This window comes from Rhododendron vialii, chromosome 11a (genome assembly GCF_030253575.1).
Source record: "Rhododendron vialii isolate Sample 1 chromosome 11a, ASM3025357v1".
In the NCBI taxonomy this organism is placed as follows: domain Eukaryota; kingdom Viridiplantae; phylum Streptophyta; class Magnoliopsida; order Ericales; family Ericaceae; genus Rhododendron; species Rhododendron vialii.
The window spans coordinates 13040787-13064655 of NC_080567.1; the positions used below are offsets into that span (position 1 = coordinate 13040787).

The window sequence follows — 23869 nt, forward strand, 5'->3', positions numbered from 1 at the left end:
ACAAGATCAAGAGCTTCTGGAACTAGCATTGGTACAACTAGTGCTGGTAGAGGACTCCAAGTTTCAACTGATGGAGGAGTAGTGGCCAAAGGTAGGAGAGGGACAGCCGGTGGTAGAGGGATGACAAGAGGGAGGGGAATAATAGATGCTGGTAGAGGGATGACAAGAGGGAGTGGAGTACTAGCTGGTGGTAGAGGGATGGCAAAAGGGAATGGACTCGTAGGTGGTGGTAGAGGGATAGCAAGAGGGAGGGGAATAATAGATGCTGGTAGAGGGATGACAAGAGGGAGTGGAGTACTAGCTGGTGGTAGAGGGATGGCAAAAGGGAATGGAATCATAGGTGGTGGTAGAGGGATAGCAAGAGGGAGGGGAATGGCTAGAGGTGGAAGATCAGGTTTGGGAGAGGAGGTAAAATTTCACTGATAGAATTTGGTTTTTGTTTTTTCTTTACAAAGTGTTGTGTAGTGATATCAAATCTGTGGTAAAATATGTTCTAACAGGTGGTGCAACAAGTTATGGGAGAGGATTTGCAGGGGTTGGAAGGGGAATTGCAAGAGGAGGTATGAATTATACATTGCTGTACATTTTTTCTGTTGAACTTAAACATGTTGTAACACTTGTGAATGTTGTCAACTGAACTGATGTTGGGAATTGAAATATTTTGAAGCAACTGATAGAACAATTGGAGGTTCAATAGGTGCTGCAACTGGTAGAGTGATAGGTGAAGCAACTATTGTATCAAAAGGTATATCGATTGTCACTTACATTTGGATTAGATGGATTACTCAAACTTGTATTTCAATTGAATAATTAGTCACTAAAATTGTGGCAGATAGTGGAACAAAAACCATGTTTAAGCATGGGAAATTAATTACATGGAAGAGTGCAGCTGTTGGTGGATCTCAAAATGACTGGAAGATTGCTAGAATTGGAGATGGTGTTTTCTCATCTAAAGTCTCCATGGGACACACTAAGGGATTAATTGAGTAGATGTTTTTAGTATCATTATAAATTTGTGTTGGCGTATGGTTAAGGTTGTCCACTGTTTTATTTTTTGGATGTGGGCAATTGGCAAAAGGTGTATAGTTTGAAGGTACAAATGCCTTTCAAATGACTGTGTTTTGTCCACTGCTTTTGTTTTTTGGATGTGGAAAAAATGCCGTCATTACTAAATTATGTATATGTTATGAATTTGGAACATGTATAACTTATGACGACTTTGTTATGAATTTGGAAGGGACCTTTCAGAAGGTGCAAGGCAAGACATTTGGGTTTGTAATTTAAGTAGGAGAACTTGAACTACTGGACAGTTTGTGGTCTCGAAATGTAATAACTTTCTTTATTATGGTTTAGTCAATGTAATGGCTTAGTGTGTGTTATTTGGGATTGTTTTTGTTTCCAGGTTATTGCTTTGGCCAGCTTTTTGCCCAGTTTTTGCCCAATTTTGTTTCCAGTTTTGCCTAGTTTATTTGCCCAGTTTTTTGCCTAGTTTTGCCTAGTTTTTTTGGCCAGTGTTTCCCAAATTTTTTTCCTAATCTTTGTCCTCATTTTTCCGAGCTTTAGATGGCCTTTTTTTTTCATATCTGCTGACTCGGGGCAAAATAAAATCACCATTACTACCATTTTACCATTTCAAGTTCCATTACCAATAGGAGTTACAAGTACCATACTTGGCTACATTTTACAAAAAGATGCAACATTGTCCAAAACAAAGTACTTAATAAACTACAAGCTAAGGTAATGCTAACATCTTCTTCTTCAACATTCCTTTACCCCCCAAACAAACAAAAATCCCTATGCCAAGTAAAAGTACCACCATTGCAGTCAACACATTCACCAGTTTTTTCCCATACTCAACCTCGTCCTTCAACCTCTTCCTCAAGCCCACATTCTTGTTCTTGTATTGTTCCATTTTCAGTGCAAAACCATCCTCCATCTCCTTCAAATTTCTGTTCATGCAATTCATCTTCATTACAAACCATTCCTCCCTCTCTTTCAGCTCTGCAATTTTAGCCCTCAAATCAACATTTTCCTTTTGCAAATCATCGTTCTTCTTCACTATCCATTTCCCAAAATCCTTCCCTCTCTCACATGTGGGCAGGTCAACCCAGTCAAAGAACTTACAACCTTCATCATCCTAAAAACCAAAAATTACATTTTTATCCAATAAATTAAAATTAAATACGAATCAAAAAAATGATAACAAAAATGAAAATATCATAAAAATTAAGTAAAATACAAGTCTAAAAACCAAACACAAGTATTTATATCCCTTAATACATTAAAATTTATGGGTTAAGGGTTATGAGAAAGTAGAAATGGGGAGGAACATAGAGTCAGTCACCCTAAAAACCCAAAATAAAAAAATTTCAATCTAATTTTATTATGAAAAATTCAAATTTAAATCTATTGGGTGCGAATCAAATGGGAAACAAAATTAGAGGGAGATGAGATCAATTTTAAATATACTGACCTTCTTGTAGTTCACACATCCTAGGAATCTCCTACCCACGTTTGGTTCAGTTAGGGCTGTTCTTAATGGAGCCCTAACTCCACAACCACACAGAACATTGCGTCCTAGTTTGCTTCCTGAGTTAAGGGTGTTCGAACTTGATGCAGACATTGGGGAAGAGAGAGTGATGGGGAGATGAGGGAGGGGACGTGCTTTGAGGTGTACGATGGTGGTGTTCTGGTGTTGTCGCTGGGTGGGTGGTGGGGTGTTGGAGCTTGTTGGAGCTGTGTTGGAGCTGGGTGGGGTGGGTGGTGGGAGGAGGTGTGAATATTTCGGGGGAATAGGGTTGGGGAAGATAGGGTTCACGTTTTTGGGGGGAAAATGAAATAGAAACAGGGGGGAAATGGGGGTTCACGTTTCCACGTTTAGGAAATATATATAATAATAGGAATAGGTATGGGAGGGCAACATTGGAACATTTTCTCACATTTCGAAAAAACTAGGGCAAATTTCTAACAATTTTGGACGGAAACCTGACGGAAGGGGTCTATGGGACAAAGAAACTTTTGTCAGGGGTCTGTCCGTAGCCCAAATTCTATTAGGGGGTGAGCAAGACAAATGAGAATAGTTCGAGGGGTGTCTTGGTAATTAACCGACAAAGAAATTAGTACAACAACGATACACAAAGGTCCAAAAGGTGTAGTGTATACAAATCAAAGGAAATTCCATTCAATTATCCCGTAATAATGAAGAAAAGGTGTACCAACTACCAAATCAAATCTGGAATAAATCAAATGGTGTTGCTAGAGAGATTATTTCGTGCTCCTGAAAGCACCACCACTTGGTATTCCGATTTATTTGTGCTATATTCCAAGATGGGACCATCTCATACGAATGTGACGCAAAAAACACTTGGAACACCACGTGTCAGTGTCTAGAAATCTTGAATAATTTTCTGTTGTTGCCGTCTTAGAGTATCTCATATGTTGATGGTTAGTAATTATGATCTCGACCGAGATGTGCCACATTGCCATCATCCGCGTCATTAAGCAAATTATGGAGTATGTGATTTTTTCAGTTATTTAATCTCAAACATCTCTTTCGAGTTGTCAGCAACTTTTGGGGTCACCTCGTTTCACGCGCAAACATGTGGGGCCCATTGAAACGGGCCCTACCTATATGTAAGGGAAGTGTGGCTGAAGTGTGGCACAAATAAGCCGCACAATTGATGTGTCCCTAGCTGCCTAGCACCTCTCGTTTGATTATTAGTAGTAATTTTTTTAATCTTTTAGATTAGATGTTGTTATTGAGACCAATAACAAAACATTACATAGAAAAGTATAACTAAGACAAAAAAAGACAAGTATAACTTCATAGGAAAGAGTGAAATATAAAATTATGACAAAGTTAAACATAATCAAAATTTTATCACTATGCAATATCTACCTTGATTTGACAAACAATTTTACATTTGCAATACTAGAAGATCAGGAATTCGAAACTCTCCACCTGCTTATATTTGTTAGGATTATAATATTCCATATGTCCCTTTTTAAGAGTCTAGTATTTCATTTAGACCGTCCCTTAATAAGTTTCAATTTTGTAAAATTAGTGGGTAAAAATTGGTATATTTTCCAATTTGCCCCTAAAAGTAAATTCTATTTTGAAAAGTTCGTGAGTAAAAATGTAATAATAATGTCTCCATAGATGATAAGTAGGGAAAGTGAAGGTAAAAGTTGATGTGAAAAGTGTAATGATGATATTTTCTTAATAAGTTGGAGTTATGAAACTGAACACTTAAAAAGTGACGAAACGAGTAGTAATTATAGAATTATTTTAATTGGATGTAATTCTTATACTTGCAAATAAACGAAATAATGACGCTCTCAATAACGACAAAAAAAGCTGAGAGCCAAAAAAAAGTAATTGTCCTATTGTGTTGTGAATTTGTAAAAATTAATATTTCATTTGTATACTCTTTTAGAGCATCTCCGATCAAGCTCAAAATCTTTAAAATAGAGAACCAATTTATTCCAATCAATCTCTATATTGGGTCTCTAAAATTATAGACCCAAATTTAGTTCTCTATATATAGAGATGTTTCAAACATATAGAGAATGATCTCTATATTTTTTTTCCTTTCTAAAATCACAAATTTACCCTTTTTATGTAGAGATGAAAATAGAGATTTAGGATTGAATTTAGAGTGAATAGTGAAAACCTCTGAACTTGCTTTTTAGATAAAAAAAAATATTTTTTGATTTCTCTATTTAAGAGAATTGGGTTCAAGATGCTCTTATTTGGAAGAACAACATTGTAAATTTACATCATAAAAAATAACGAAAAAGAAAGTACGGTTGAAAAAATGGAATGTGTGAAAATCACTTAAAAAATAAAAGGAAGAAAAGCTTCCGAAAGAAAATGACAAAATAGAAACTGAAACGAACAAATTTCGTTTTGTTTTGTTTTTTTTTTTTCAAATCAGGATTTTATATATGTTTACTACTTTCTCTTTCTCGCTTCCTCGTTTCTGTGTTGTCGTCCTGTGAGAGCAACTCCAACCCGTCTCCATTTCAAGCACCAAAACTCCATTTTCGAGACCCCTCTTCCCTCCTCCTCCTCTTCCCTCCCCCACCCCCTCTCTCTCTCTCTCTCCATCATGGCCTCCTCCGAGAGCTTCAACGACAAGAACGCCGTCTTTAGAAAACTGAGAGCCAAGTCCGAGAACAAGGTGCGTGCGTCTTCAGTGTTCCATTTTCCTCAACCTTACGTCAGATATGTTGTTCTATTTGGGAGGATTTTGCATCTTGTCGGCGTGATCTAATTCAGATCTTGTATTTCTTTTTGTAGTTTTGTATGGATCAGTCGATTCTGATTTCCTTCGGGGGTTTCTTTTTTCAGATGTGTTTTGATTGTAATGCGAAGAATCCAACGTGGGCATCTGTTACGTTTGGGATCTTCTTGTGCATCGATTGCTCGGCCGTCCATCGGAGTCTAGGCGTTCACGTCAGCTTCGTCAGGTGATTCTGATTTGCTTTTTCTTTTTTATGTTAATTTTTATGTTAATGCGGGGTGTCCAGGGCCAGCTTATGTGCCTCGGACTATTCCCTACAGCCCCTCTCACAGCCATTTTTACATGCTTACATGTGGGGTAAGCAAGAGTTGCTAAGTTTATAGACATAGTTATACCGATCATTGTCATGTAAGGCATATGGTTTAGTTGCATTTTGGGGTCCGAAATCATGATTTTGTTAAAGCTTTCAGCTTTCTTGTTAGGGTGGGACCTCATTTTGAATTCCAATCGTGGACAAGGGGACTTGGTGATGTATTCGAAGGAAAGGAGAAAGATAACTCATGACAGAATACAGAATGTTTCGGCAATTATTTTACAGTTGTCTTAGATGTGAGGGGCCGGACAAGCATTGAGATGGTATTCTAAATAGGGAACTTTTTCACCATAGGTAACACAAAGCAGTAGTACATAGCTCATTTATGAAAATATCACGTTTTTATTTTGGTTGTTTTCTAGTCAGGAAGATTATCTGACTGTATTTTATCATAGTATGTTTTAGGTTCCAAAAGAAAGAAGCTCTTAAGTGCAATGTTCTAAAAATTGTTAGGCGATAGTCAGGTGGAAAAGGGGTGCCAAGCACCAAGTCGGGCGCCTAGGAACTTTGCGGGACTAGGCACTGACTGGTCGCAGCGGCGGCTCAAGGATTTTAGTTTAGTGGTGACAAAATTACAAAGAACTTTTTACATATAAAGCTCTATGCAAAATTCACATATTTACATTTGGCTAAAATTTTATTGGATCTAGTTTATTTTGTTTAGTTGAGCTATAGTACCTACTTACTCACAAGCTTGAGTGATTTTTCAGTTTGACTATGTATGAATGATTCAGTGTTGACAATATTAAGGAAAAATACAATTATATAAAAGAAATACGAAATTTGTAGTGCATTTTTTGAATCCAGAGGGTTCGGTTGAACCCCCTGGAGACCATGTAGAGCCTGGCTGGTCGACTACCTAATCTAGGCTTTGGACCACCGCCTAGAGCCCAGGTGAGGACCAGTCTTGGCCAACTTTTAGAGCCATTGCTTAAGTGGAGTCGTCAATGCGGTTACGAGATTGGATATAGCTGCATGGTTGGACCTGTGCTCTGAACCACGGGTATGCCAAAAACAAAGGTGTACATGTACCCGGTAAGGCAAAATACGTACTGGGCAAGCTGAAAACGAACTGGGTAAATTTGTATGTTTTGGGTACATCATGGGTCCTGCTTGGGTACAACACTAAAAAACGAGAGGAGAGAGTCAGAAGAGACCGAGAGGGGAGAGTGTGGTGTGCAGTGTGCTGGTTTAACGATGTGGGGACATGTGGTGTTCCGGTTTGGATCTGGGTTAGGTCTCTTCCTCAGGTTATGTCCTACGCAATGAACACCCACCATTAGTTCCTAACCGGTCGGGAATAAGTATCTGTTAGAGTGATCAGTGAGCGGCGTACCTCTTAGGGTTTATCCCTCTCCTTTTTATAGAACTTTCAGACTTGTCCTCCAAGTAAGTATGTGTCCGGCACGTGAGGTAACTGCTCTGGATGATGTCAGTTATGACATGGGTCCGGCGGTTATGTTCACATGCACGAACCACTTCTCCATAAATCACACGGATCCTAACGGCCGGACATGGGTCGGTTGTGCTTGAAGCATGCAGTTCGGGAATGGATCTCTGACTGTGTTGAAACATGACTCGTCCACCTTAAAGACTCAGCTAGATGGCCCATAATCCTTTCTGCCGGTCCAAGGCGCTGAGTGCTCTTGTGTTCGTACTCTATGACATTCGGTGATTCGTCCCAGAGACAAATCTGCGTCACTGGAGGGAGATAAGTCGGCATTTTAGGCGGCGGAGGGAGATCAGTCATCTTCATCGTGTCTCGTATTCATCGATGACCAGTGAGACCTAGATCCGCTGCAGTGTTATTTTGTTTCTATAATTAGCCAAATTACAATTTGAAGACCTCATCTGTTAATTTACCACACTAGAGACCCCATATCTTGTTTCTATTGTAAACTACGTTATACTTATTATACCTAACGAATCATGCTAAAATTATAGAAATATCCATATAATCAAAACATTGGTTGTATCCTTGCCATACTTGTACCCTACTTTTTTGGTTGTTGCCGTATCCCGTACCCCTACCTATGCTTCATTGGATTTGGACTTGTGCAAGCAGATCAATCATTCACTTAATAAAAGGTAACATGTCCGTGTTGGATGGGACACTTTTCAGACAGTCTCAGACACGTGTCATATAAATATACAAAAAATGTCTGGATATGTAGAATTGAATGCTTTCCTGACATTTTGTGTCCTACATTTTAGGGAAAAGAACTATATAGACCGACACCCATAACTATCTGCTTGTCCTATGCCCGTATCTATGCTTCTAAGATATAAATATTGATGTAAGTTTTTTGTGGTGCTCACATTATGAGTTGGTGGCTGCCATGTACTTTTGTTCTCCCCTCTTGGAAAAATATGACGGTTTTGTAATTGTGAAGTTAAAATGTTCTCTCTTTTTTGTTTCAGGAAATGTTTGTTTTAAGGGTCATGAATCATGATGATAGGGTTAGCATATTTTTTTAGGTTAGGGCAAGTTTATGGCATACATGTGTTCATTCTGATTCCTATTCTTGGGACTTGTTCTAGCTTCTTGGATTGTTTAGGTTGGGATCGGATGGTGGTTGCGTAGATCATGTTTTTATGGATGTGACTTGGGATGTGGCTTTTAGACCAGTGTTCTACTAGGCTCAAGGTGCATTTGAGCCCCCTGAGGGCCGCTCGAGCCTAAGAAACAAAACTTAAGGCAATATAGTGAAACAAAACTTAAGGCAATATAGTGAAGGTAAGCGCACATTGGGAAAAAAGTAGACTATATTTCATCTAGTGATCAAATCATGCAACATCATCCAATGTTCTTATGTTATTGAAATCATCATATATAATTAGACAAGTATTATACTTTGGAGTCCCAAATGTTTGAATATCTATTGTCATGCAGGACATTAAAATAACTAAATATGAAATACTGTGAAAAACAAGAACAAAATAATATAAAGGAAGGAAATACAGAAGCAGAAATAGAAGACTGTTTAGGCTTCTTCATTTTAGACATATCTTTAGTAGGATTCCTCAATTTCGGATACAGAAAAAACGGAAGTGTCCAACTTGAATGGAGGAATGTGCACTACTGAAGCAGTTCCTTCAAATTTGATCAAGTTTTCTACAATAGTTGTAATTATCACTGTGATTGAAGATGTTCACTCTGGTTAGAGGATTTTTTATTTTTTTTAATGTTCCAGCACCCATGATTTTCATGAGATGAAGGAAGACCAATTTTATCACTCGTCTTCAGCCCTCAAAAAGAAAGCACCACAATCCATACAAATACAATTGCTATAAGCTAAAAGTTCTATGGATCAATGTCGTACAACTCATGAGCCGGATTTAAGACTTAAGACCAAGCTTCAATTAAGCTTGTAGCTTGTTCAAAAGTTTTTTGATAACCAACGAAAGGTTTTATGTTGTAGAACGTGTTGAGGGGAGCACAACCCGTTTACATTTTACAAGTTCAAGCAATTAGTACCTATTATTTATTACCAGTGTTCTAAAAGGCGGGATTAATTGCCGATTAATGGGCGATTAATCGGAAATTTGGGCTGACCGATGAGATTAATGGCTAAAAGGTTGAATTAGGCGGCTAGAAGATTAATCGGACTTTGGCGGCGATTAATCGCCGCTTAATTGGTCGGCGTGTAGGCGGCGATAGGCGATTAATCGATTCATGGGCGATTAATCGGCTAATGGGCGATTAGGCAAGGTAAATCTGAATTTTTAGAAAACGAAGGGGGTAACTGTTATACTCATACCAGGTTATTTAGGGCTTCGAATTACTGTGTTAGGGCTCTCATTCGATCAGCCTCTCGTCGATCTGGGTCTGGGAAGAAACCCAGTCATCGCCTACTGCCGACGCCAGTTCATCGACGATCGCCTCTCATCACCGACACCGGTCATCGCCGACGCTAGTCATCGCCGACGCCTTTCATCACCATTCACCGCCACTGTGCCTCATTGTTGACTGCTGTAACTCTCGATCCCTCTCTCTTGATCCCCCTCTCTCTTTGTAATCTCTCTCTCTCTCTTTGTGTGTAATTTCTCCCCCCCTCTCTCTCTCTCTCTGTGTAATTTCTTGACCCCCCCCCCCCCCGCCCTCTCTGTAGTGAGTAGTATTTTTTTTTACAAAATTTAACACTTGAGTCTGAGTAGCAGAGTAGTGTAGTATTGTAAATTTATGGTTTGGACCGTTTGGTGTAGGCCGTAGCCGTGTAGACCGGTAGACGTGTAGTAACTAGTAAGTATTGATGGTAGAGAAGATATATCACATCAACTAGAAAAACTGTGATTATTGATGATAGGGAGGTTGTAGAATATTTAAAAAAAAAAAAAACCGACTAATTGCTAAAAGGCGATTAATGGCCGATTAATAGGTCTCGAAGCTTGAAGGTGGTCGGCCGCCCGCCTAGCGCCGAGCGCTTTTTGGAACATTGTTTATTACCTCATCAATGGGGGGTTTTGGGATGGGTAGGTTGGGTACAAACCTAAGCTTTGGCATTAAATTCACAAAGTGGATGCCCCCTTGACTTAAAGTTTTCCATAGTGAACCAACAACACCCATGTACAATCACCAAAGAATTGAAAGAAAAGAAGATAAGGTGAAGTGAAATCACAAAAGACACCAACACCCTTACACCAGCTTGTAGGCCAAAACCCCATCCAAATCTATGAATATTGCAAGTTTAAACCTGCAAAGAAATCTTCACCGGTAAAAATAAAAATCACCCGGGGACAAGTCGAAAATCCATGTTGCCACAGGGGAAAGCATATGGGCAGTACTTCGGAGAAAAAAGACCCGGGCTTTATCTGTCGTCAAACAATCATTTGTTTCTCTCCCAAAAGACTCTAGGAAAGAAAAGAACAAGATTGGATGACTCTTCAATTTGGAATCGGATAGAATACCACTTTAGCAAGTTGATAAATGAGAAAAGTTTATTAAGAAGGAAAAATATATCGAATTAGTGAGGTGAAAATGGCAATGTGTGATGTGCCAAAAGCCCAAGTGACAATTGTTTTGGGTACTATTTCTCCCTCACTTGATTAACAAGATGCATGGAGAGTTGGCCAAGCTCTATTTTTTTATTGCTCTTGTAATAATGCAGATTGTGTGGTAAGCATATTCCTAGTTTAGACTTTTTGCTCAATTTGCTTCCTCTTTTTTTTGCTCTCCCACTCCAAAATCCTTTTTACTAGGCTCAATATATGTCATCAAAAACATACAATTCTATATTATAAAATAGAGCGGTTTTCTGTTGAAAATGTCAAGGTATATAAATGAGAGCTACCTCTACAATTGTTATTTCACTTTTATGTTAAATTTGTAACCATCGGATCATTTTTTTTAGAGATACAGAGAATATTCTCCTAATAAATCTATCCCTCTCTATCCTCACTTTTAGGCAATGTATCTCTATCTAAAATAATGTTGTCTTATATGATCAAATAGGAAAATATCTCAAAATGATAACTGATGCTTTGTGAAAATTTACAACTATTTTGTAGAGCAATCGGGTAGTAAGGACAATTTATTTAAGTTGAGACTATTATACATTCCGACGTACCTTTAGGTACGGGCATCCACTAGTGATTCATATTATATGATTTGAATCGATACATCAAGCTATTGATTTGAATCTGTGGGGCGAATCGTTGGAATAACAAATCCACATGATTCGGTCCGATACACCTAAAACTGTTGCTTGGGATTTGAAGCAGCGGATAACCCTCAAGTTAGAGCTGATTTCTTGTTATTTGTCTCTTTGCTTACTCTTATCAAGGACACTAAGGAATGCAAATTTTTATGTTGGTGCATCTTGCTATATTGATGCAGTATCTAATTGCTAAAACTGGAAATTGATATATATTCCTGCTTATCTGTGAGTGTATTTTGTTTAAAATTAAAAAAAAAAAATTCCTTGTTTTTCTGTTGCTTTTTGTAGTAAACAAAGATTCGGTTTATTATTGTAGGTCTACCAATTTAGATTCATGGACTCCAGAACAGTTGAAGATTATGACATTTGGGGGAAACAACCGTGCTCAAGTTTTCTTCAAGCAGCATGGATGGTCTGATGGAGGCAAGATTGACGCCAAGTATACCTCAAGAGCTGCTGAATTATACAGACAGCTACTTGCCAAAGAAGTTGCCAAAAGTACTACAGAAGAGGCAGGCTTGCCCTCATCTCCAGTTGCTCATCAGTCAGCACAGGCCTCTAATGGACTTCCTGATGTCAATATAATTGAAACTCCAACACAAATTTCCTCGGCAAAACAAGAATTTTCTGATGTCTCTGCTTCACCTAAAGCTTCTCATACAGCTTTTACCTCTTCTATGAAAAAGCCTATTGGTACGAAGAAAACTGGAAAGACTGGGGGACTTGGTGCTCGAAAGCTTACTACTAAGGTGAATCCTTGCTTGACCTCCATGATATGATAATCTGTCATAAAATCACGAGTCAACTTGTTATTACCCCGGATAAGCTTTCCATAAGCATACCCAACAGGGTTCGGGTATTACCCGAACCAAACAGGTATCCAAGGCAAACCCATTCCTTCTAGCATCAACAGTCATTGCATAAGATTTTTGATCAAAGCGGACATCTGTCTCAAAATATAAAGCAAAGGAGCTTTCCTTTATTTATTTTTCGATGTGGGATTTCGGATAGAAGTCACAGGACTCTAGGAAACAAATTGAAAAACACAACTCTCTCTCTCTCTCTCTCTCTCTCTCTCTCTCTCTCTCTCTCTCTCTCTCCCCACACATTTGACAGTTGTTAGTGTCATCATCAACAAAAGAAAATAGGCTTGGAACTGGTTTTGTAGATTAGTCCACAAAGAAGTTTAAAGCAAATGAGAGGAGGGAGAAGTGGGTTTGTAGTGAGGAACAGAATCGAACTTGGGGAAGAGAGAATATATGTACATACATACATGCATACATACCTCCATATATACACATATTATTGACAGTATTTTCGGTTCAGTTTGGGTATCGGTTTGGCTAATAGTCAAATCTATAAGCGATCCGAACCTGAACCCTTATCCCTCCTCTACCATAACCATACCCATGGGGAAAAAATTGGTTACCGTTGGGGGAAAATAGAGCAGATCAGTTCGGGTAGGCCATCAGGGAGGGGCAAATTGCCATCCCTGTTCAAGTCTATGGAGACATTTTGAACCCCCTTTGACCATTATTACGGCCCCGATGTTTGGGTTGCCCACTAGCTATTGAGTTCAACGAAGACACCATTTATAAGTGCCGTAATAAATTAGAAATTATGTAGAGATTCAGGGCCGGTTTTGAGATTTTTGGAGCTTCTTGGGAGCTTCAAAGTCTGAGTTTTTTTTGTCTTACGTGATGGGTACTAATTTTTTAATTTGGGCTTATATACCGAGTACTAAAAATAGCTTGAGTCATAATCTTGACACACAGATGCCTCTTGATCCTTAGCTCATGGGCCTCATGGCCGGGATATGCTATTTAATGGCTTTTTACATATAGAACCTAAAACCTGACATGATATTTGTAAATTCTCTGATAATCTAACAGAATATAAAAGAATAAAAGTAGAAAGATTGGTTGGTGACCAAAACATTGGAAAAATGGGTAGTGCATACCTTGCTAATTTATAAACCACTTTTAGCATATAAAACAGAGAACCATTAAATGGGTAGTGCATACCTTGCTAATTTATAAGCCACTTTTAGCATGTAAATCAGAGAACCATTAAAAGCCCTGGTTTAGGGACTATAGAAAACATGTTACTTCCTACCAAAACGGCTAATCAATCCTACAAAGGTGGTTATATAGGATTTAATTTGGGTTCTGTTTGAAAATTTTGCTAACTAGAGTACTTCCAATAATTAAATTTTGGGTCTGAAATAAGCTATACTTACCCCACTATGGGGTAGATTTTGTAGGGTTTGTACCATGGTGGGGGGTTGCCCAAGCCCGGGGCTTGTGGGGCTTTTCCCGGGGCCGGCCCAAACTGTTAACCCACTAACTCACCCTCTACCCCACTGATGTATACAACCTTGGGACAAAAGTTCAATGGTTTATTGCTTTGTTTAGCATATTTAAATTTGAGTCAATTTTGCATAGAAAAATTTGGGTCAATTGCCTAATTCAAACCCTTGAATCCCTGCAGCTGAAAGAGAATCTCTATGATCAGAAACCAGAAGAACCTCCTCTTCAAGTTTCCACCTCAACTAATAGCGCCCCAACATCTGGTTCATCTTTTACATCTCGTTTCGAGTATGTAGATAGTTTTCAAGCTGCTCCAATCAATACTGGAGACACACATGCGATTAGCCACGTAGCGCCACCAACGTCCTCAAGTTTCTTTGCAGACTTCGGGATGGACGGTGGTTTCTCGAAGAAAACAAGCTCCAGTTCGTCAAAAATTCAAGTAAGCTGCATGATTTATGATGTTTTTGAATGACAGTTAACTTGAAAAATGTGATTGTACAAATGAAGAGAAGCGTTTTTAGGGTCTCTATCATATTTTTTCCTGGTTAGTTGAGTTAGGCCTGTCTTTATGCACATTTGGGTTGACGTTCATGTTCCTACTTCTTCTGTTTAGTTGGTCTGTCATTTTGGTTCTTTTTATTTATGCAAAGTCTTCAAGTCTTGATCTATGTTGAATTTACCTTCTCTGTGATTGTTCAGTTATCAAATATCTATTGGGAAGGTCTGAGGATAGTGTAGCCCAGAACGTGATGATCTCCAAGCACGTTAAAAATTTATCAGACATATTGACGGGACTGTTGTGTGGGTTTTTCAAAAGCCTGAATATTTGTTACATTCATATCTTACCTTGCTTCAGTAAGCCAGGTCCACTTAGAGCATCTAACTGTGCAGGTAGTCTTTCTTGAAAATTACTCGTAGTATTGGTTGGTTGAACAGCTCTGGACATTTTCTTCCCTTATCTTCCACAATCCTTGGCATTTTGGTTTTATCCTCGCCTGATGTCGTAGTTGATTTTCTCTCTTTCTTTGTCCTACTGTTCATCTTCTTTGCTCAATTCTGAGTTCAAATTTGTCGCGCGTAAACTTTTCTGACATTTTTTGAGTTCCATGTGTTTGGGTCCAGTTTAGGTTTAATAGTTGTTTTGCCTAATGCATGTGTTTCAGTATTTATTGTTCACATTTTACTTCTCTCTCAGGTCGAGGAAACTGATGAAGCGAGGAAGAAGTTCTCAAATGCAAAGTCAATTTCGTCCGCCCAATATTTTGGGGATCAGAACAATGCCACTACGGATGCACAAGCTTCCTTGCAGAAGTTCTCAGTATGTGCTTCTACTATTACTTGTAGAAGCACATATTCATTCCTTGGACTTCATATGCTTGAATAGTTGTATAACTTGTAGTTACCAGTCTCATGGCATGTAAAGTGTGGCATTCTTAGGTTGAATCCTATGATTTTATCAAATTGTCGTATGTGTGCAGTTATCCTTCTGTCAAGAATGCCTCTAGCTAAGACATGCAGGGTTAATTAGGTGTTAGATGTCAACTTAAACTACAAATAACTGTGCATGGTTACCTACATGTGGTGGACTACCATGTTTTATATTTTGTAAGAGGCATCACGCTAGGTACAGTTGGTTTGTTAGAACTCCAACGATGAATAGCTACAAAAGCATCACACTAGGTGCAGAGTTGGTTTGTTAGAACTCCAACAATGCAAAACATCTGATTTTAGCCTGATTGAGAAGTATCAGATAGGACAGCTAGTGTAAGTCAACTACTACAAGAGGATTAAGTTTGGCATAATATAACCCCATATACAGGATACTTTTCTTAGTATCTATCTTTTTTTCTTCCCTTTACATGGATAATACAGAGGTTGTAGTTCAAGTAAAGTTACGAGTCTTATTCCACGTCTTCAGCTTTAAATGGCTTTGTTGTTGTTGTCAGCTTACAGAATGAAGCAGGAAACTCAATTTCCCCGAAATTTTCTTCTAGCACTATGCGAAGTGGATACTTTTAATAGTGAGTTTGTTACAGATTCCCAACTTATTTGGATATTTTCTCCTGTACTTGTTTGGCAGGGTTCAACAGCGATCTCTAGTGCTGATCTGTTTGGTAGTTCTGCCGATAATTCCTCTCTTGATGTTGCTGCAACTGACCTTATTAACCGTTTATCTTTCCAGGTTTGCTTTGCAACCTTCAATTTTTTCCCAGTTTTTGAACACATAGATGGAGCAATATACTGTCTTATCGAACTGTTACAAAAAAAAATAGTCTTTCTTTCTGTTACTTTCTATTACTATTCGCTATCATTTCTATACCGTTCCTATACGAGTAACTGCATCTGCAATTGTTTTTTCTCTGCAGGCACAACAGGATATCTCCTCTCTTCAAAAAATTGCAGGAGACACCGGAAAGAAACTAAGTTCCCTGGCGTCCAATTTTTTAACTGATTTTCAGGATAGAATCCTCTGATGATGCTGCGTTTTGTGTTCAAAATCATCGCAAGAGTTTGTTAGCAGTACCGACCTATATTTTGTCTGGTGGATGTAAAAATGAGATCATGAAATTATTTGAAAGACAAAAATAAGATTTTCAAACGCACCTTCCGTATGGTGTTACTTTATTTTGTAGCAGAGGAATGGCCATGAAGATTTCTTATGAAACGCTTGTGTTTTTCAAAGAAATATCATTATATACAGAGAGAGAGAGAGAGAGAGAGAGAGAGAGAGAGGGGTAAGGATATTAAAATAAGGACCTTATATGTGGACCTCACCATTTCTCGCCTTTCCCGATCTAATTTCGATGATCCGAGCCGCTCAATGTGATCAGAACGAGATTTTAAGGGTACCCGCGAGAAATCGTCAAAAAAAAAAAAGACCTGAAAGGGCTTGAACAGTTTTTTTTTTTAAATATATATATATATATATATATATATATGTATGTATGTATGTATGTATGTATGTATTCAGCTTTTTACATCTGAGCTCAACATTTATGACCAATTTTCATGCATTTTGACCTGAACCGTGGGGTGAGGATTGATAGGAAGCTAGCGAGCATTTGAGATTACTACCCAGATTATAGACTTAAGCCTTCATTTATGGCTGCCCTGCTTGAAGTATGGCAAAGGATTTTTCACTTTTTGTTTCCACAATGCTAGTTAACTTTGATCTGCTAGTCCAGAGAGGTAAGTAAGATTTGATGATACAAGAGACGTAAAGGATTTGTGAGTTAGCGGTTAGAATTTGTCTATTGGAATGTAATACTAAGATACTTGGATAACCTAACCGAAAAGGAAAGCTTCTTGTTCATAACCAAACTGAACAGAGCTTTTAATTCCTCAAATCAATTTGGCGGTGGGTTATATGAATACTCTCTTAGTTTCATAAAGTTGGTCTCATACAAAAATTACGTGCAAATTTTTGAATTGAAATATAATATATTTACTAAAAGAATGTTTCAATTTTTTTTTTTGCACCGTTTAAAAAATCTCATCAAAATCTATCAAATAAGATTAATATTGCACAAGAAATTATTCCAATAAGTATCTTATTTTTTAATTTAAAAATTCCACATAATTTCGTAGAGGCCTAACTTTATGGGACGGAAGGAGTACCTTTTGCCATGATGTCATAAGGATCTAAGGTAGTCCTCAGGTGGTCATCTTGTCAGATATCTAATGCAGAATCTTTCTCTTTTTAAAGAATACCAAAGATTTGTTGAAAAAAAAAATCAGAGATTTGTTGAATTTCAAATATTCTGTTTTACCATTCTGAGCTCCAGACCGGTAGTTTAGAAGATAGACTCTTAACCATGAAAACCCCAAGGTTGGCCAGGTGATCAAACAAGATCTGAGACTTGGGGGTTTGTTTCCTCCTAAGATTTTAGGTTCGAAATCTCAAGTCTTATCATCTCAGCTCCTTGGGGCAAGACCATACGGAACCTTTCTCCGACTTCAATTGCGCTATCAACTATGGGTGATTAATCCGACTATGGGTACACTGAATTTTGTAGAACGCACCTTGGGATCCCACACAAATAATCTGTTCAATTTTTTTATTATATTTTTTGAAAGGCTGCTGTAAAAAATCAGCTCAATTAAATTACAGTAATAACTTCATCAAGTCGTTCCATGCTCAGTTCCTGCAAATTCGGGAACCAATGATCAAAAAAATTGATCAAATATTACCGATATTTTGTGTGCATTTATTGTACCCATATTTTACAGGGTCCCTTAAAAAAGTTTTTTAAACAAAACTGAACAACTCAAATAATTTGTATGGGACTTTGAGGTGGATCCTACGTAATTCGGTATGCATTTGAATTTGGTATACCCATAGTTTATGGTTTATTGTTGGGTGGCTTTATATGTACACAATTCCCCTCAAATCTTATGTATCGAAAAATTTGGTGTACTCATGTTCCGATGTACGTTTGGCATTCGATTATTTGGAACTTTTAAGGGACTTAAAATCTAAGTTGATTCAACAACTAGAGTTACGGAGGAATTGAAGCACGGAGGAATTTGAGTAAAGAGTACTAGAATTGCACCAATTCTAATTGGACCGTTAATCCACCTTGGATTATTTTTTGTCATTATTCAAAAAAAATCGCATTGGTTAGTTTTTCGTCAATTTTTTTGAGGATTATTGCTTCGTCATGACTAAATGAATCTAAAAAGTAAAAAATTATAACCGAAACTCAATTTTTTTGAATAAAGTCAAAAATAAGTTAATAAGCCAATTTTTTTTGTCTTTATTTAAAAAAAAAAAATTGAATTTTGATCGTAACTTTTTATTTTTTAGATTCCTTTCGTCATGACGAAGCAATAATTCTCAAAAAATTGATGAAAAACTAACAAATGCGAATTTTTTTTAAATAAAGACAAAAAATAATTTAAAGTGGATTATTTAGCCGAACAATGTAGATAATCTTCTTGGAGAAAGGTCTGCCAGATAAGCATTGGAAGAGGTGATGTGGTGATGAGATTGTGAGGGCGCATTCGAAAATGGCTACGTGCACAATAGTGGAACACTAAGAGCATCTGCACCAGTATCTTTAAATTTTGGACCAAATTAGAGAGCAAAAAGCCACTTTATTACTTTAGTTACGCACTTTTAAAATGTCTACTGCATCAGACTCTCTATATTAAAACTATCCCATTAAAAATATTATTTTTTATTCTAAAAAAAAACCACCAAACCAAACACCTCTCTCTCTCTCTAACTTCACCAAACACGGCACATCAGCCCAAACCAAACATGGCACCGAAACAAACCCTTTTTTTTGCTCTGTCTAAACCAAACACAGCAGCGATCGAGAAACGTGAAGCTGGACCGAGACCCGATCGTCCCTAGTACGGATCGACTGTTCCAGACGAGCATCGTGTTTGTCGACGATGGTGGCAACGAGGACATGGCCGGGACATCTGCCTGATGAAGATAGAGAGTTTGCAGCACTGGAACCAGCCGATTCGAGTGGAGGACAACGTCGAACTGGGGACGTCGAAGCACTTCGAGTGCCTCTTCTACATCGATCTTGGCACAGGAGGAACCAACGCGAGGGAACAGTTCCTCTTGTGTTTCAACGAGGAACTGTTCATCCGGCTACTTCAGGGGTTGTTTTCACGAGATTAGTAACGCCGAGTTTTTGAGGTTTTTTTGGAATTGGCTCTCTACTTTGACTTAGAAGAGGGAGTAGAGAGGGAGATGTGGATGCTCTAACGGAACACAACATATTGATGTCATCATGATTTTCGGCAAAAAACAACGTTGTTTTGCCTTAATAAAAAAATCAAAAAAGAAAAAACAAATCCAGTTTCAAAACTTAGTCAAAACTCCCCCCTCCTCATCACTTTACCTTCGACCCTCCTCTCTCCCCCCCTCGACCACCACCACCACCATCGATGCCGACTCCAGCCATGCTACTACGGCGTACTGGAATTTCCGGCCGAGATTTTGCAAAGCGTTTTTTTTTACTGTCATTTAATCATTTTCTGGTCCAAAAAAAAAAAAAAACGTTCCCCAAAAGTTTTTCAGAATTTTAGCAAAACGTGGGCTTAACCATAGTACGTGCGCGAGGCTCAAATCCCGGAGTTGCACCCCCCCTGCGCGCGAATAACCCGTGACGCGCACCCGGTTAATTGGTAGCTATCACCAGAGACTCTTCATAAGAACATTACGGTCCAGAAAAGGCTACTCTCTTCTGTAAGGAGAAGAGGTTTAGGCCTAGAAGTATTTGTCTCAGACCTTCCAGTTGAAGAAGAAGAGGAGGGTAAGGAGGATTGGTGGGATCCCATCATTGCTTACCTGAAATGGCCTCATATGGGAGCTAGTAGGAAGGTTAGGAGAAGAGCATTGAGTTATGTTCTTCTTGGGGATGAGTCGTACAAGAAAGGCCTCGAAGATGATTTGTTATTGAGATGTTTATGCCATACCGAGGCCATGAAGGTAATGGCAGAAGTCCACGAAGGGATTTGTGGAGCACATTAGTCCGGTATAAAGATGAGGTGGCTGGTTAGAAGGTATGGTTACTATTGGCCCACTATATTTGAGGATTGCATACGTTTTTCTAAGGGTTGCCAGCCTTGTCAAGCTCATGGCCCAGTACACCACACACCTGCAAAAGATTATCAAGCCGTAGTAAAGCCTTGGCCTTTTAGAGGTTGGGCTTTGGACATAATTGGGATGATTTATCCCCCTTCATTGAAGCAGCACAGGTTCATTTTGGTAGCTACGGATTATTTGACAAAATGTGCAGAGGATTTTCCATTGAAATCTGTGGATCAACAGGATGTGATCAAAGTTATGAAGGAAAAGATTATCTATAGGTTTGGAATACCAGAGCATTTTGTGGCGGACAGAGGCTCAGTGTTCTTTGGAGCACAAGTTCGGGCCTTTGCAAGCCAATTCAACATACAGCTCTCTCATTCAACACCTTATTATGCACAAGGGAATGGTCAGGCTGAATCAACCAATAAGACCTTGATTGGGATTATTGAGAAGATGATAGAAGAAAATCCAAGGGTTTGGCATGAGCTCCTCTCTGATGCATTATGGGCTTACAGAACTTCAAAGAAAGAGGCTACAAATGTTACTCCTTACATGCTCATATATGGCCATGACCTTATACTCCCTATGGAAGTGACGGTTAGATCGGCCAGAATTGCTTACCAAATGGCTTAAGTCCTGCCGATTATAGTCAAGCTATGTTAATGGAGATGGAAGACCTTGATGAGGTGAGGTTAGCTGCTCTAGACCATATGCTGGTTCAGAAGCGTCACGTGGCTAAGGCTTATAATAGAAGAGTAAGAAGGAAGAGTTTCACCGAAGGAGATTTGGTGTGGCAGGTAGTTCTTCCATTGGGCGCACAAACCCCAAGGAATGGAAAATGGTCTCCAACGTGGGAAGGGCCATATCAAATTGGCAAGGTGTTTGAAGGTAATGTTTATCTTTTAACGGGTTTAGATGGTGGAATGCATAAACATACTATCAATGGCAAGTTTTTAAAACATCATTATCCTACGATGTGGGAAATGAGAGATTTTAATGAAAAGCTACCATCAAAGCCATAGTAAATAAGTAAAGGCTTGAATCTGTTTAGGCCACCATAAAGGCCTGAATCTGTTTAGGCCACCAAAAACATTAACAGTCAAAAAGGCCTAAAGATCAGGCCATGCAAACACCAACAGCCCTAAGGATTAGAGTTCAGGGCTACATCAAGGTTCTACTTTATTACAAGGCCAGGATGGCCTACAGTTCATTAAGGAGACTTGATCCAAGATTGTCCCATGAGGTAGCAAGATTGTTGAGTTGGGCCTCTAACCTTTCTTTTGAGGTTTGGAGGCTTGATTGATTTGGAACCAGGGGTAGAAGCTTAATCTTGACAGCCTTGGAAGTGGCAAACAGTTCTTTCTGCTGAGCCTCCAGACTTGATTGTTGGGTCACCATGACCACCATGCTTTTCTCTGCATCTTCTTGTTTCTGCTTCAGCTCTTGGATCTGGTCTTCCCAGGCCTGGATGTCTTTGGTAAGGTCGGCTTTTTGCACCTCAAGTGCCTCAATTTGGGTCTTGAAAGCTTCATAGCCACTTTCACATTTGCCCAAATCTTGGCGAAGTTCCTCGATTTTAGTAAGGCTCATTTCAACCTTGGAGAGTTCTAGAGACGCATGGTCATATGATTTTTGCATGTCTGGGAAGTCTTTGTGGAAGTATTGCAGAGTTGTTTCGGCGGCTTCACTGAAGGCCTGCGCCCGGGCCAGAATGCCGAGAGCCTTCTTGAACGAGGAAACCCTTCCTAGATGAAGAGCTGTCCTGATGTCCATCTTGATCAAGGCCTTAAATGTCTCATTGGCTTCGGCAATCTCTCCAGCTGTTGGGGGCACTTGGGTAGAACTGGACCTGTCTCCAAAAATGCCTGAAAGAGATATCTGAACAAGGTTAGCAGCAGTTTTGAAGAAGTCTTCCATGTCTTCATCAGCTGCCTCATCAACAATTTCTTCCTTTTGGATGGGTGTTGGGTCAGGATTGATTGGAGACGCCTTAGATTTTTCTGGAGTTTGGGATGATGCTTCATGCTCAGGGTTGGTTGGAGGGCCTTCCGAGGTAGCCTGGGTTCATCAGAATATAAGAAACAAGTTTGTCAAGGAAAGACTAGGAGAGAATCAGGAGAATCAAAGTTAAGAATTGACGTTTACCTCCAATGATGCAGTGGAAGAATCACCAGAGGCAGTTGGAGGACTTTTTTTCAATTTTACCTCTTGTGTTTCCTCTTTTTGTGACTTTTTGGTACGAGCCGTCGGGGTCTTGGTCGTTTTGGTTTCCCTTTTTGGGGCTGATTCAACATGGTGGGCGGTCTCTTTTGATTCGGCCTGAATGAAAGTACAAAGTTTGGTAAAGGTATGAATTTGAGTATTCAGGTCTTAGTGAAAGTGAGATTCAGGCTTTGATACAGAGATACCTTGGAAGAAAGATCAACCTATTCAGGGGAGCTAGTCTTGGTGCTGCTTCGGGTCCTACCAGCAATGGCAGCAGTCTTCTCCTGCAGGTTTAGATATTTAGGTCTGAATCACAAAGTTGAATAAGAAAGGAAAGAGTTGAGCGGATCATATAGTTGCGGGTCTCTTGTCAGATAGCTTCTTGAGCCTTTTCTTCTGCGGGATTCCGGTTGGTTCAGGTTTGATAATTTCTTGTGTACCTGAAATGGAAAGTACATGAATAAGTATAGTAAAGACCTGAATTGAGATGGCGAATGGGGCAAGCAGGCTAGATCTTTATGCATACCTTTCCTTTTCAAGCTTGTGGATGGAGAGGAACCTTCAGAACGAGAGGTTTTCTTCTTGGCAGGATCAACATCCTTCACAATTATGGCAACAGGAGTAATTTTTGCCAAAACCTTGCCCAGGTCTTCGACGAAGTATTTGTCTACATGTGCTGCCCACCATTTTCCGAATCTAAGGGACTTTTCTGGGCATTCAGGATAAGGCCTTAACTAAAAGGTGGCCTCATCCTTGGCAAATTGGTTCCGGATGGTCTCTAGGGTCTTTTCTGGTAAGATGACTCTATCAATGAAATCCTCGTTGCAAGACAGATATGGGGGGATTGGAATGAACTGCATAAGCCCAAATTGGCGAGCGAATTGAGCAGCGTTGTAGTACTCCGTCCCACATCTGTTGTTGGCCGAGGACATTCCCATGCCATATAATAGGTCTCTCGAAATAAGGAAGCTGGCCCAAACCTCCTTATGCTCATCAAAGTTCTCTCCAGGCTCACCAGCAGGGTTTTTCAGCCATAGAGGTACAGTTTCCCTTTCGAATGGCATGTAGCCCTTGCCCAAGGTGGTTAGTTCACGGTAAAAGTAGGTGAAGCAGGAGTTAAAGTCGTGTGAGTGGAGTTCTTGACCCATGTAGTGACGGCCGTAACATGCATGTGCGGGGTTCTTGTTCATTTTTGGGGCCAGTGTGGGGAAATATGACCATAGCCAAAGGGTGACAATCCAGAGAGGGCCGGGGGCAAAGACAAATTTGTTGGTTAACAGTTCCTGCATGCCGCGGTATAAATGTGCGAGGGCTAGTGGGGCTAGGGCCAATTTCTGGCCCGAAGCCAAGGCCTTAGCAATGTCAGTGAATTCTTTGGTAATCCTACTTGAAGAAACACAAAAAATGCATATGTTCAACCAATAGATGAGAAGAGCTACATGCTTTTCCTCGGTGACTTCGTCCCCCCCTTCACCAGCAAAGTATTTCAAGAAGTTGGAATAGGCCAAATGGGCCGATTCAGG

General features: G+C 39.4%; 2 protein-coding genes across 2 annotated transcripts; one reads left to right on the forward strand and one right to left on the reverse strand.

The window, feature by feature from the left end:
- Nucleotides 1–1732: 1732 nt before the first annotated feature.
- On the reverse strand, nucleotides 1733–2652 carry LOC131306878 (uncharacterized). Its single transcript, XM_058333309.1, has 2 exons — nucleotides 2474–2652; nucleotides 1733–2137 (listed from the first exon to the last, which is right to left on the reverse strand). The coding sequence occupies exons 1-2, from the start codon at nucleotides 2621–2623 to the stop codon at nucleotides 1733–1735; spliced, it is 555 nt and encodes a 184-aa protein (XP_058189292.1). The 5' UTR covers nucleotides 2624–2652.
- Nucleotides 2653–4953: 2301 nt separating this feature from the next.
- On the forward strand, nucleotides 4954–16213 carry LOC131308276 (probable ADP-ribosylation factor GTPase-activating protein AGD8). Its single transcript, XM_058335163.1, has 7 exons — nucleotides 4954–5183; nucleotides 5354–5472; nucleotides 11593–12025; nucleotides 13767–14027; nucleotides 14784–14906; nucleotides 15669–15770; nucleotides 15955–16213. Exons 1-7 carry the CDS (start codon nucleotides 5112–5114, stop codon nucleotides 16060–16062), a joined length of 1218 nt encoding a protein of 405 aa, XP_058191146.1. The 5' UTR covers nucleotides 4954–5111; the 3' UTR covers nucleotides 16063–16213.
- The last annotated feature ends 7656 nt before the right edge of the window (nucleotides 16214–23869 follow it).

Excerpts from the sequence above, each read along its gene's own strand:
- LOC131306878 (XM_058333309.1), bottom strand. The coding sequence starts at position 2,623 with ATGTCTGCATCAAGTTCGAACACCCTTAACTCAGGAAGCAAACTAGGA. Across the intron at positions 2,138-2,473 it reads GATGTGTGAACTACAAGAAG|GATGATGAAGGTTGTAAGTT; the intron begins GTCAGTATATTT and ends TTTGGTTTTTAG.
- LOC131308276 (XM_058335163.1), top strand. The coding sequence starts at position 5,112 with ATGGCCTCCTCCGAGAGCTTCAACGACAAGAACGCCGTCTTTAGAAAA. Across the intron at positions 5,473-11,592 it reads GTTCACGTCAGCTTCGTCAG|GTCTACCAATTTAGATTCAT; the intron begins GTGATTCTGATT and ends TTATTATTGTAG. Across the intron at positions 14,907-15,668 it reads CTTCCTTGCAGAAGTTCTCA|GGTTCAACAGCGATCTCTAG; the intron begins GTATGTGCTTCT and ends CTTGTTTGGCAG.